Below are 13,696 nucleotides of genomic sequence, written 5' to 3' on the forward strand. Positions count from 1 at the left end.
AATGGAACAGCTTCGCTCCTACTCTACCGACCTTCTGTAAGTATCGTATGTGTACAAACGCAAGAGTTATAAGCAAAGAAAGAGCTTGTAGACGGTCTTATCTCATAGACGGTTTTATCCACATTTTTTTATCAAACAGAAACGTCTGCGAACGATGCTATTAAGCTTAGAAACAAATTAAAAATGGAAAAAAGCCTCCCTAAGGCTCATAAATAGTGGAAATATTCGCTATATTGGGTACGGTCTTGGTAGCTCAGATGGCAGAGCACTGGGCTAGCGATCCAGTCGTCGTGGGTTCAGGGGGCCTACCGGGAAAATCAAAATTCGCAAATTGCGGGGATCTTTCTCTTTTATTCTCACTAAGACGTAATTAGAGTGACAGAGAAAAATGCCCGCAATTGACGAACTTCGATTTTCGCGGTAGGCCTCCAGGTCCCACCCAAGACAGTTATTTTTTCCATTTTTAATTTGTTTCTAAGCTTACCCATAACTTAGTTGATGACGAATGACAATCTAAGAAATAACTTACCTTTACCCTTCACCGGTACAGCATTCGTGTGATTCTGATTATTTTTTTCAGAACTCTCTTTCTCCTGAGCTCCATTTGCCCCGGTCTCCTCTTTCGCCGCCTTCGCGTCCGCACTGGTATTGCACCCCATTTTATTTGCACTTGAGTGCACTAAAAGACTAGCGGAAGCTCACTACACTGTCGGTCACTGTAAGCGGCTATAACATATTTGGTTTACTGGTTGATCTGAAACAATACGAGAAAATTATGTGAGTTAATTTGGAACCTACGTATATGCCGAAAAAACTATTTTAATCAAAAATACTAGTATATTCTACAAGTATATTGCATCTACAATTTAAAAAAAACTTAAATGAATAATACTTAAATAACTTAAATAAGTAAATAAATAAATATATAAGACATTATTACTTAAATTGACTAAAGTTCGACAAAAAGCTCAATAATTAAGACTTGTGTTGTGGGTACTTAGACAACAATGTATATAATATACATATATATATATATGGGCAATAAGGTCGTGTGTACATATTTTTAGTACTTTGTCTGTCTCGATATTTAATACCTTGACTGTACATACGCGCAATATAACTTGTGTTGTGGCTACTTACTAAACTATCATATGTCCATAACTATACAGTAACCCCCTTATTCATAAACGTGTACTAAAGTTACGATGCCGCTAATAATCGTTTGTCCCTTTCCGACGTATTGGTATGATGGAAAGGGACAAACGATTATTAGCGGCATCGTAACTTTAGTACACTTTTTTAAATAAGGGGGTAGGTATTTTTTTATATAACTACAGATTTAAACTAGACGTAGGTTTTAATGGTGTAAAACAATTCTGTAAGATCTTTTAAATTTAGTTTTAAATACCAGAGCACAATTAATTTTCGAAAAAAAAAACGAGCGGCAATGTAGTTCGCTACGTTCAATACGTTGCTAGCTAAATTATTTTGTATTAAAAAATAAAAATCATCCATTTTTTTATAAAATCTATTAAAGTGTGTTCATTAAAGCCTTAATTAACTAACAAAAATACACGCAGTATAATTATTAAAATTAAAAAAAAAGAGACTCAACATTCAGCTGGACTTATTATAATAAAATCTAAAATGTTGTAATGTTTCCAAGTATTATTCCCGGGACCGCGAACATCACTAAAATAAAATAGGCTCTCCGGCTAACAGCCGAAATAAATTAAGGCCTATTGCCACGTTGCTCCACGTAAATCCAGTTTTAGCTCTGGGTTGGGCGCCCATTTGCACGCGATCGCAGTATTAATAGATCACACAGTACAGTGTTCTTAATAAATAAATAAATAAATATTATACGACATTATTACACAAATTGACTAAGTCCCACAGTAAGCTCAATAAGGCTTGTGTTGAGGGTACTTAGACAACGATATATATAATATATAAATATTTATAAATACTTAAATACATAGAAAACAAGTAAAAATAAGTACATATTATAGGACATTGTTACACAAATTGACTAAGTCCCACAGTAAGGTCATAAGGCTTGTTTTGGGTATTTAGACAACGATGTTTTTTTTTCAGCCTGTTAGCGTGTCCCACTGCTGGGCAAAGGCCTCCCCTCTTTCTCGCCATTTGGTCCTATCCAATGCACACTCCCGCCACTCTTTACAAAATGCATCAAGGTCGTCCCGCCATCTCCGTTTTGGTCTTCCACTGCCCCGAGATCCATCCTGAGGGGCCCAGTCCATATATAATATATAATATAGTTTTTTTTTTTTAATACTTAAATAAGAAAACTATTGCTTGTTTATTTTTATAGTTAGTTGTAAGTTTGATTTGTGTTTGTTCTTTTTAAAGTGTTCGTCTGTAAATTGTATATCTAAATAAATTAAAACAAATAAAATAATAAGAAAACACAAATCTAACCTTTAATAATATGACAATACGAGTTAAGGCAAGTGTAGTCGTAAATGACACGATCTATACCAATAAAATATTTGACTTTGACTTCAAACGTTTCAAAAAAAATTTTTTACCCTAAAAATAATCGATGAAATATGTTTTCCAGTATTTTATTACTTAGATGATACATTTCTAAATTAATTAATGTGCTAAACTTCCAAAAAATTTCTACAAATACTTTGCGTGTCAGGTACTCCATATAAAAATTAACTTTCATATGGAGCATCAGTTGACGCGAGAGATAAAATAAAACCGATGTTTCACAGCACGAGAGCAGAATTGGGTCCATATTACACATGGCACGTTCTTCAGAACGTATTTTGATACCTCGAACTTTTTGGGCTAAGTATAACGTTTCCTCGATTTGTCAAGGATGTCAAGGGTTCTGCCTAGACCATTCCGTTGAAACTTTAAGGCCAATTCGAATATACACGCGAGAATTAGAGCAAAATTACTTAGTTTAATATAATTTTGACATCAAAATGTAAGTTCGAATTGGCCTACTTGTACACACACTTATTTTAATCTCTTTCTGATTCACTATCATGAAAGTAGCTTAACAGCTGATTTCAAGGGATTACTTAAGTACACTTTAACGTTATAGGTACTTTCGAGAGAATTACCTAGCAATATTTTTTTGCCAAAAATAACTTTTTTTTTTTTTTTTTAATACTACGTCGGTGGCAAACAAGCATACGGCCTGCCTGATGGTAAACAGTATCCGTAGCCTATGTACGCCTGCAACTCCAGAGGAGTTACATGCACGTTGCCGACCCTAACCCCCTCCCACCCTCATTGAGCTCTGGCAACCTTACTCACCGGCAGGAACACAACACTATGAGTAGGGTCTAGTGTTATTTGGCTGTGATTTTCTGTAAGGTGGAGGTACTTCCCCAGTTGGGCTCTGCTCTAGATTCTGTACATTTTTGGTACAAGGTTTTATCGCAGACTGTACTTTTCTTTCCACGAGCAGCTAATACTCATTGAGACAATTCTAACAGCCCCAAACATATTTATGTTGCGTTGTTTTATCACAGAGTTACTATGGCCACCTCCTGTCTCCATCATCAAAACAGCTCGATGGTACCATAATAGTACATTATCACCAGATTTACATACTTATGTATGCAAATTTTCACCTTCATCGGAAACCAGGAAATTAGTCAAATTGAACTTGCAGATTTAATTACAGACAGACACACAACGGAACAGGTGAAAGTAAATAAAAGCTTGTAAAAAACCGCCCAAGAGCATGTCGGGCCACGCTCAGTGTAGGGTTCCGTAGTTACTCTTCCGTCACAATAAGCTAAACTAGAGCTTAAAGTATAGTAAATTGTTAACCAAGGGATGAAACGGTACCTTTCACGCGAGTTAAACAAATAGTCAAATTTGCATAATCAGTACCTAATTAAAGTAATTCTTTTTACTATGAAGGGAAAACTTTTTGCCATAACTCAAAAACAGCTAAACTGATCATGTCCGCTATAGTTTTCATTTAATGTCTTTCTTAAGCTCTACTTCCACGATTTTTTTCATATTCCAACGATACCCCACATTGTAGGGTTGAAGCAAAAAAAAAATTCACCCCCACTTTACGTGTAGGGGAGGTACCCTCAAAAAATTATTTTTTTAGATTTTATTGTACGAATTTGTCGGCTTTATTGATTTATATATTCATGCCGGGATTCAGCTTTCTAGCACTAACGACCACGGAGCAAAACCTCGGACAGACAGACAGAAAGACAGACAGACGGACATGGCGAAACTATAAGGGTTCCTAGTTGACTACGGAACCCTAAAAAGAGACAAAAATTCCAACGTAAAGTCGTTTATGGTCACGAAGTAGCCTAGACTGGTCTCTATTGTTTCCCATAAAGTTTTAAGTCATAATGTATTGTTTATCTGCATTTTCGTTAGTCATAATTAGTTTTTTCTCAGAAACGCGTTCAGGATTGCCATCAAAAAACCTAACCTAACCTATCTATAGGATAACCTTACGAAAATCCTGAGAAGTTAACGGTTTCAGAATTATGACTAATGATAATCTGACAATCATTACATTATGACTTTCAATAATTATGTCAAACACCCTTAGACACAATATCTAGTTTGAATGAAAGGTCTTTGTTCTAAGTCAATATACTGCGCAAATATCATTACTACGGAATAGTGACACGATCAGCCTAGCACTGAATAATAATTGTCAGTTTTACATATTTGTTGCCTTCATACATAAGTTACATAACAGAATTCTCTTTGAGGCGGCTAATAGGATTGCCTGATAGAGATTCCTCTAGTTTATCTAGTTTATTTCTGGAAAAATAACCAATTACAGATAAATATGTACTATTTGGGAGCAAATCGAACATCCCGTCTACAGGTACATTTAAACTTTAGATATTGATTTCATTTTGACGTAATTACCAATACAATAATTATGATTAGGCCCAAGACTTAAAATAGGTGTCGTTGAGGTATTCCGTTTTGTTCTTCATCACCAGTTCCACACATAAAAATTAATGCCACTTTTAAATATAATTGCTGGATTTGTTAATGAAAATCAGTATATTATGTAAGCCTATAAGATTTAGGGAGTTCCCTCGATTCCTCTTAGATCTCATCACCAGAACTGGGTACAATACTTCAAACAAGTAATATTACAATGCGCTTATGAACGTCAAATAAAGCTACGCCGGCTCTAACCCTACACCTCTGCCCCGAGAAGATATTCTTACAAATCTTTAATGCAACCCTATTGGCAATAACACGAAAATGCCTGCAGCAGCATTTGAACCACCATCTTAACCTTGACAATTCGTGATTCCAACCTGTTGCTTTGTTTCCATATACTGTTTGTTCAATACCGGGTCTTTATGCCCTACTTTAAGTAAACTTTGACCTTACAGATAACGAGGTAAGTGGTAAACAGCTTGTATTAGATGCAGTGCTATTTCAGACTTTTTACGTAAAATCTTGTAATAAATAAGTATTACAAGCTTGTATGTTAGTTTAGTTGGTTTGTTAGTAAGTGTGGGTCAAATCTTATAAGCTAAATTTGACCCACTTCCCAATTTCCGATTGATCTAAAAAATTGCATACATAATAATTATGCGGCGGCAGAGGGCACTAAGGTAGGGAAATCAGCGGTCTCGCAGCAGAGTATAATTTTATTCCATTCAGTGTCGAGACCCTTGGTCCGTGGGGCTCTGGCGCCCTGAGTCTCTTCAAAGACCTGTTAAAGAGACTCAGAGACGCCACAGGAGTGCAAAGTCCTGGTAGTTTCCTCGCTCAGCGTACTAGTTTAATAAACCAGCGAGGAAATGCTGCCAGCGTTTTCGGCACTATGCCGCGTGGCCTTTGTTAGATTTATTAAAGTTTTATTTTAATTTTATTTTATTTTGTAACTATACTCGTAGTTTGTATTAACACTTAGTGTTGAATGTTCGTAATAAATGTTTTCCATAGTCTATCTGGAAAAGTATTCGCATCATCATTGGCCACACCATCTGTTGTAGATGCTTGTTGCGGCGCTTGTGGGTCTAAGGGGCTGGGCATCGCCGTTGGTGGCTATAAAGTCCTATAGCAGCGCGACATTTCTTTCCACATCGATTGCATACAAATCGTGAGTTCGCAGGAGGTGGTGAAGCACGACGAAGACTTTTCTGCTTAAGGTGCTCCAGCCAGTCATCGTCGTGCTTTGATATTCCGACTTTAATGTCGCGACGCCACGCCACTCCGGTCTCATTTCGGCGCGTTTCTCCCAACCGTCGGTCCGAATGCCAAAACTGTCCATGTCCCGCTTGCAGGAGTCCTTAAAACGTAGAGTTGGACGCCCAACAGTTCTTTTTACGTCCGCTATCTGGACTGCAAAAATTAGATAGTAGAATAACGTATTAAATAGATTATACTTTAGGATACACAAAGTTTTCGTCATATTGTTCATTACACATATTTACTTAATTAATACTGATGGTGAATTTTAAAATCAAATTAGCAATTTACTTACCTATGTTTTATTCTTAGGGCCTGTTTCACAATGTCCAAGTAAAGTATTGGATAGCTAATTGACAAATAAATAAACTGCCAGATAAAACTTCCTGCAAAACTTAGCACTTTATTTGACTTTATCTACTAGTTAAGCTTACTTGAAGATAGTGAAATGGCAACGATCACTTTATTCGTCAGATAAGTGGCAAGTAATTTATTCAGGACTTTTTTGTTTATAATTTTTTTATCTAAGATAAACAAATTCCCCGACTATTTAATATTAAATTCATGCAAAAACTCACTCAATTCGAAGGACTGACATATTAAATATATTCCGATTATTCGGCCATCCTGAGAATTTTTTTGCATATCTTTCATACTTTTATAGACTCAGTAATGGAATAGCGATGTTAGCTTTAAACATAAAATACGTAGACGACTTTCTAGTCCCGTCTCCGAAGGACATATAGGACATATATGTCCTCAGGTCATTACCACGACATTTCGTGGCGAAGGGTATAACAAGTGAATAAAATACGTTCCACTACGTCCGATACTTAATCAATAAAAAAGTTTCACTTTTCGTATTATTTAGTAAGTATACACGGTTTTTTTTTACTCCATTAACTCCGAGGTATGGCTAAGTACATTTTAGGAAACTGAAGGACATTCTAATTTTTTTTCCGTTCTTATAACAAGGACATTATTTAAATATACCAAACAATTGAAAACTATGACATATCATTGACGACCGGTCTGGCCTAGTGGGTAGTGACCCTGCCTATGAAGCCGATGGTTCCGGGTTCAAATCCTGGTAAGGGCATTTATTCGTGTGATGAGCATGGATATTTGTTCCTGAGTCATGGGTGTTTTCTATGTATTTAAGTATTTATAAATATTTATATATTATATATATCGTTGTCTCAGTACCCTCAACACAAGCCTTATTGAGCTTACTGTGGGACTTAGTCAATTTGTGTAATAATGTCCTATAATATTTATTTATTATTTATTTATTTATTATTGACATGTCTGTATTTTCTGTATAAAACATTCTGCCGATTTTTGCAGGCGAGGGGCACGTTAAATGTATGGCTTATGGTAATTGTACGTACGTACAAATAATAATAATAAATCCGTTTATTTAAGACAACATAGGTCCAATCTCATTACAATGTTAAAAAAAAAAAAAAAAAAAAAAAACAAAATTTAAAATAAATTAAAACATTATAGACATTTAGAAATATTTGAACATTACTGACATTTACAAAATATAACAGCCATATAAAAAATCCGAATAAAACGTTTAAAATTCAAATTAAATTAGAATAAAATAGCCATGTCAGATAAACATCAGTCCATAGATAGATATCACGATATTTGATAAATATCAGTATATCATAGTATTTATTATACGTCTAGCCTTCGCCAAAGCCGCCCTGTGTAGGCTGTGTAGCGTTAACCCTCGCATAACCGCATCGCATTGCATAAAATTGTAATGTTTATCGTAGTATGTAAGGTTAGGTTTATATCTTGTACATAGTTAATTTAGTTAGTAAGTAAAAAACAATATTTGTACGCCAGTCATGGCAAAACAAGGATCGGTCAAAACCAAAACTGTAACACACAACGATATACGCTTGTTTGTCTCAAATAAACATTCATTCATTCATTCATTCATCGCCTTGATGGATGGATGCACCACACGTAAAAGTATTAAGTACACTCAGCTAAAAATATGGATGAAATAACAACCAAAAGTCTTGACTTTTAAATCATCATTTATCAAATCCAAATAAATGTAATAAAAAAAATATCATTCAAAATCATCGTTTTGAATGATTTCTTTTTATTACATTCATTTGGATTTGATTTGTTTCTTTTTTTGGTTGGTGTGGTGAAAAATGTTGCGTTTCACTCGGTGGCAAAATTTGTTTAACCCTCGTGCCTTAAAACCCCCGCAACGCTCAAGATTCTACTTTCTCGCTACGCTCGTGGTTCAATCAACATGGTTATAATTATCATCATTAGCACGTAACTTTACTCCTTTGTAAAATTAATAACTAGAAACTGAGTATTTACCATGTATCTTTGATTTTAGGGTTCCGTACCCAAAGGGTTAAACGGGACCCTATTACTAAGACTCCGCTGTCCATCCGTCTGTCTGTCTGTCACCAGGCTCTAAGTATCTCATGAACCGTGATAGTTAGACGGTTGAAATTTTCACAGATGATGTATTTCTATTGCCGCTATAACAGCAAATACTAAAAAGTACGCAACCCTCGGTGGGCGAGTCCGGCTCGCACTTGTCCGGTTTTGATTTAAGGATTTACGATACCTGCACACAAGTTTCCAGACTATAAATAGCATTAACTGACATTTAGATAAAGGTTAACTAGTACAAAGTTCAAGTTTAGTTTAAATATAGCTGCAATGGCAATATGCGTGTACAGTCAAGTGGAAATATATGGTTATATTGGGACCGTGCGAAGTACGTGGTGGGGGTAAGTAAAGCGATCCCAGCGCATAAGGTGGTAAAAATTTGAACTAACTGCGGACAGCGTCTTTAACATTTCGTACAATTATATGGCTCGAAATGAAACTTTGATTTACGATTACTCCTGAAATATTCATTTAAATTGAATGGTGTAATCTGAGACCATTGTAATCTGTATGAAATGCTTAATATAACTAACGTATTTATTTTGATAATTGTTAATAATGTATCCATGTAAATAGCATTGCAAATGCCACATATTACGTGATCTTTTTCTAGAAGTTAAGAATGGATATAGTAAGTTATCCTTAAAAGATAGACATTTAACATCGCGGACTTTTTTGTAGACCTATGAATGAGAAACAACCCCACCATACATTGTGTTGTTATAGCTCAAACGGATTAGGCAGCGTTTTCGATTAAAGCTCCTAGCCAGCGTGACTTTTTCCGACAACATCGTTATATTTCAAACAATTTACACAAAACCTTAACAAGTTATATACTTAAGCCTTCCTCAAGAATCACTCTATTGATAGATGAAAGTCGTATGAAAATCCGTTCAGTAGTTTTTAGTTTTGGAGTAGTTTTATAAGATGTAGTGAATTGACGTTTTCCCCTAGACTTGCGGACACTAGGTTGCGTGACAGTCGTGCACGCTCCCAATACCGCTTTACGGGCTTTATACTCTGTATCTTTAGGTATTTTAATAAAAATAAACAAATAGTTTGTACATTTTCGTATAGCTATAACATTAACTGGTTGCCTGGATCTGTCACTGAACGACCTACACATGGATACAGATGGCCGAGCGCGAACCACGTTCCACGTGGTGCCTCTCATTCACACTTTAAATTTGTACGCAAGTGTGACGGGGAGGCAACACGTCTTACGTGGTTCGCGGTAGGCCCTCTGATTAAGCAATAATGTCTCAACCCACTAAAAGAGATTTTAATGCGTATCAAAAAAGGTCAAAACCGTATCAAATTGTTAAATCAGAACCGGGACCCTGAGCTTTCCCCTTTGTGGCATCCCTATGGGCGGCTATCACTATACGCGGGACGTCCCGTCTCTGGAGCCCTAGAGTATGTGTCCCGCAAAAGGCCCGCGCGGAACGACGATTGTCCCATTTTTAGATTAGAAACACAGAAAAGAACTTTTAGTTATGAAGTAAAGAGCGCGTGATTTTAATTTAGAGTAACGCACGAAAACACCGTGCGCTCTCTCGCACTACCCTGCCTAGAAAGTAATTTTTTCTTGCCTTTCAATAAGTTGACGGCCAATATACCTTACCCAGTTAGGCCGGGTGAAGGAGTCCCGCATTTTATACCCTAGTACCGCAATTTGATCGCAAATGTATCGCAAATCTGTACACAACGGTTGGCAACCCTAGGCGTACCCTTCCTTAATCTGTGATTACATTTCGACAGCCATTTGATGAAGGTTTTGACTCGGGGCGATTCTATCTCACAGAGCCACGTGGACGCGTTCCGTATTATTTCTAGAATAAAACGAAATAAGTTTTTACGGGAATAGTGTCATGGATGTACGAAGATAATAAGTTACAGTCAATAATATTTCTTAATATTCTTATTTTTTTAAATAATAAGTAGGTGGCAAACAGGCATACGGCCCGCCTGATGTTGAGCAGTCTCCGTAGCCTCTGTGCGCCTGCAACTCCAAAGGAGTTACATGCTCGTTGCGAAGCCTAACACTCCGCACCCTCGCTGAGATCTGACAACTTTTTCTTTGGCTACCTTTGGCCATTTATTTATCTAAGTCGCGTCGATCTGTATTATTTCGATAATAATACAAAATAAGTTTTGCGAGGTTAGTCTGTAAATCATGAAAGTATCAAAAAAGTTGATTAACAGCAGTTGAATTAATATTGTCAAATATTAACTTAGTTTTCACAAGCTTGCTTTAAAAAATCTTCGTTTTATAGGGTTCCGTAGTTATACGGTCAAGACAATAATCTGTAATTATGATAACGTACCAGGTATGCCCAATGATATTAAAATTGACAGTAAACAGTGAATTGACAGTAAAAATTTGAATTAAATAAACTATTCTTTTTATTGACAATATCAGTAATGTATTTTTACTAATTATATAATAGGTATCTGAACCGCATTATACCAATACATTTTGTAGACAGCAGGCTCTGCCAATGGAATTCCTTTATTTAAGGAAAAATTAATTACGCTGCATTTATCAATCTTACCCGAATAGAATCTCCCTTTTTTAGGGTTCCGTACCCAAAAGGTCAAACGGGACCCTATTACTGAGACTTCGCTGTCCGTCCGTCCGTCCCTCCGTCCGTCCGTCGGCCTGTCACCAGGCTGTATCTCATGAACCGTGATAGTTAGCCAGTTGAAATTTCTACAGATTATGTATTTCTGTTGCCGCTATAACAACGAATACTAAAAACAAAATAAAATAAATATTTAACGGGGGCTCCCATACAACAAACATAGTTTTTTTGCCGTTTTTATAAATAATGGTACGGAACCCTTCGTGCGCGAGTCTGACTCGCACTTCTCCGATTTTTCATTATTTGCTACATTTTTACTCGCCTCAGGGGAGCGCGTAGCGATATCTACCTTTAGAATATTATACCTACTTCTTCCTCTAAAAACAAATTAAATTATCTTCTATGAAAATATTTTAATTTGTGTTTTTTACAAGTAAACACACTACTATTTAAACTATAAAGAAAATAAATGTCATATGCAAAGGAAAAAAATACCGATTGGCTGTTTCATATATTTTGGCTGTCTGACCTTGACATTTCCTATGGGAGAGTAAATTTTTCATTCGCGATTTCGAGGTTGGTTCCATAGTAAATGTTGCTCGGTATGACCTATATATTCACCCCGTAAATTATTGCAGGTGACCTGTAGAGTATTAATGGCAGCGCCATCTCTCTTCACTAGCCCGGAATCACCTAGGTTGATTCGGTTAGGAGGTCGAATCATACTGTTGTACCTTAGGGGTGGCCATGGGGCGCCACAAGCATGGGCGCCGGCAGAGGGGTGCAAGGGGGTGCACTTGTACCCTAGCAGAAGAGAAAATATTAAAAAATACATGTCTTTTTACGCGTCTGCACCAGCATTAGAGTTGGACCAATATAAGTCTGCAATAATTTTGATAGCATTACTCGGAACTATATAACACAAGAAAAATAAATTACTGCATCGATTTTTCTTTTCCATTTATTATGCACGTCCCTGAAAGTAATCCTGGGGGCGCCCATGGCCACAAGCCTTCGGAAATTGTCATATATTTGGAAATTTCGGCCCATGCCAACGAGCCCGGGTGGCCGAGCGGTCCAGGCATCTGTCATGTAAACGGAGGATGCTGGTTCGAATCCAGCCCTAGACACTAGAGGCTTTGCTAATTTTTTCCTTTGTATAAGTAATAGACGAAATAAATTTTCGTCTATTACTTATTTATAACAAAATGTTAGTTTAGCACATCCATGTTTCGTTAATCCATATTCCCTGAGGCCCTGACCCGTGCTCACGATATTACTTGGCTACGGGTTTATCTATCTTTAGAGGAAACTGCCCTACTGAGTGTCAATAGATAAATAAATATACTACAAGTAAGTTTACAATAATACATATTTGTAAGTAAGTTATTATTTATTGTACACGCACAAAAAATACAACCGTTTAAATACCAGTCTTCAAGTGCCGTAGGTTCAGAGGTCGGATGTTTTGAAAAATCATAGTGGTGTTTTATATAACAATACGGTAGCCAAATAATGAAATTAGCAATCTTGAGGAATTTGATGTCATCGATTCGAATCCAGATTTTTTGACTTTCACTCGATGGACAGTAAGTTTTTGGCAAAAATTTAATTTTTGGTACAAGCTTTTATCGCTGACTGTACTGCTGGCTGTTTTCTCACCACAGGCAAATACTAAAACTAATACTCATCGAGACAATTCTAAAAACCCCAAACACAATTAGGTTGCGTTGTTTCATCACAGAGTTGCTATGGCCACCTCCTGTCTCCATCAACAGATCAGCTCGATGGTACCATAATATTAACGTTTTAACGTTGGTAACGTGTAAATCAACTTTATGAATAAATGACTTATGACTTATTACTTAGTTAGGTCATAAGTTCTGTCACAAAGTTTTTAACTGATAAAATTTAATACAAAGCTTTTAATAAAAAAAATAGTTTGCCATTTTTTGAAAACTTGTTTTATACTGATCAAAGTGTGACATAAATAGTTTGAAAAGAACGCGTCTTTATTTACTACTTGTTTACTTAGGGATTTTCGATAGACACGAATACGCGGCTGGATTTGGAATAAAAATCAGTGTCACGTTAATAAAATATTTATTTATATGAACCTACTTTATTAGAACGTTATTTTATCACCAGAATTTAGTTCTCCGACAAGTCTGTACTTCAGCTAATACCCTTCAAACTTAGGGTACTTTTCAGTGACACGTAAATTTTTGACTGCCATCCAACGAGTAGGTGGTAAAACACTTACTGTTGCAATTTGGGAAATACCAATACAAATGAATTATACCGGGTGTTTCCTATGGAGCAATAAATTAAACTGTAGGCTGTACTCCTCAAACTCACCAACATTTGTTCAGCAACTTTTAAAAATAACTTATGTTTTAATTTTTATTACACATTGAAGTTAATTACAAGGCGCAATTTGTTTAGTTTGTTGACCCAATTTCCTGATAGATGGCGCTGTTCCA

At 36.2% G+C, this 13,696-nt stretch overlaps 1 protein-coding gene and 1 long non-coding RNA gene across 2 annotated transcripts in view; both read right to left on the bottom strand.

The window, feature by feature from the left end:
- The window catches only part of LOC133531232 (uncharacterized), a 452,362-nt gene extending 447,802 nt beyond the window's left edge, over positions 1-4,560 (bottom strand). The window contains exon 1 of the long non-coding RNA XR_009801507.1: positions 4,446-4,560. This is a non-coding gene — a long non-coding RNA (uncharacterized LOC133531232). The remainder of the gene's footprint in view (positions 1-4,445) is intronic.
- LOC133531230 (sperm surface protein Sp17) overlaps positions 1-13,696 on the bottom strand; it is a 364,739-nt gene that overhangs the window by 315,055 nt on the left and 35,988 nt on the right. Inside the window, exon 2 of the mRNA XM_061869382.1 lies at positions 530-754. Coding sequence (XP_061725366.1) covers positions 530-659 — 130 coding nt within the window. The 5' untranslated portion in view covers positions 660-754. The remainder of the gene's footprint in view (positions 1-529; positions 755-13,696) is intronic.

This window comes from Cydia pomonella, chromosome 24 (genome assembly GCF_033807575.1).
Source record: "Cydia pomonella isolate Wapato2018A chromosome 24, ilCydPomo1, whole genome shotgun sequence".
NCBI lineage: Eukaryota > Metazoa > Arthropoda > Insecta > Lepidoptera > Tortricidae > Cydia > Cydia pomonella.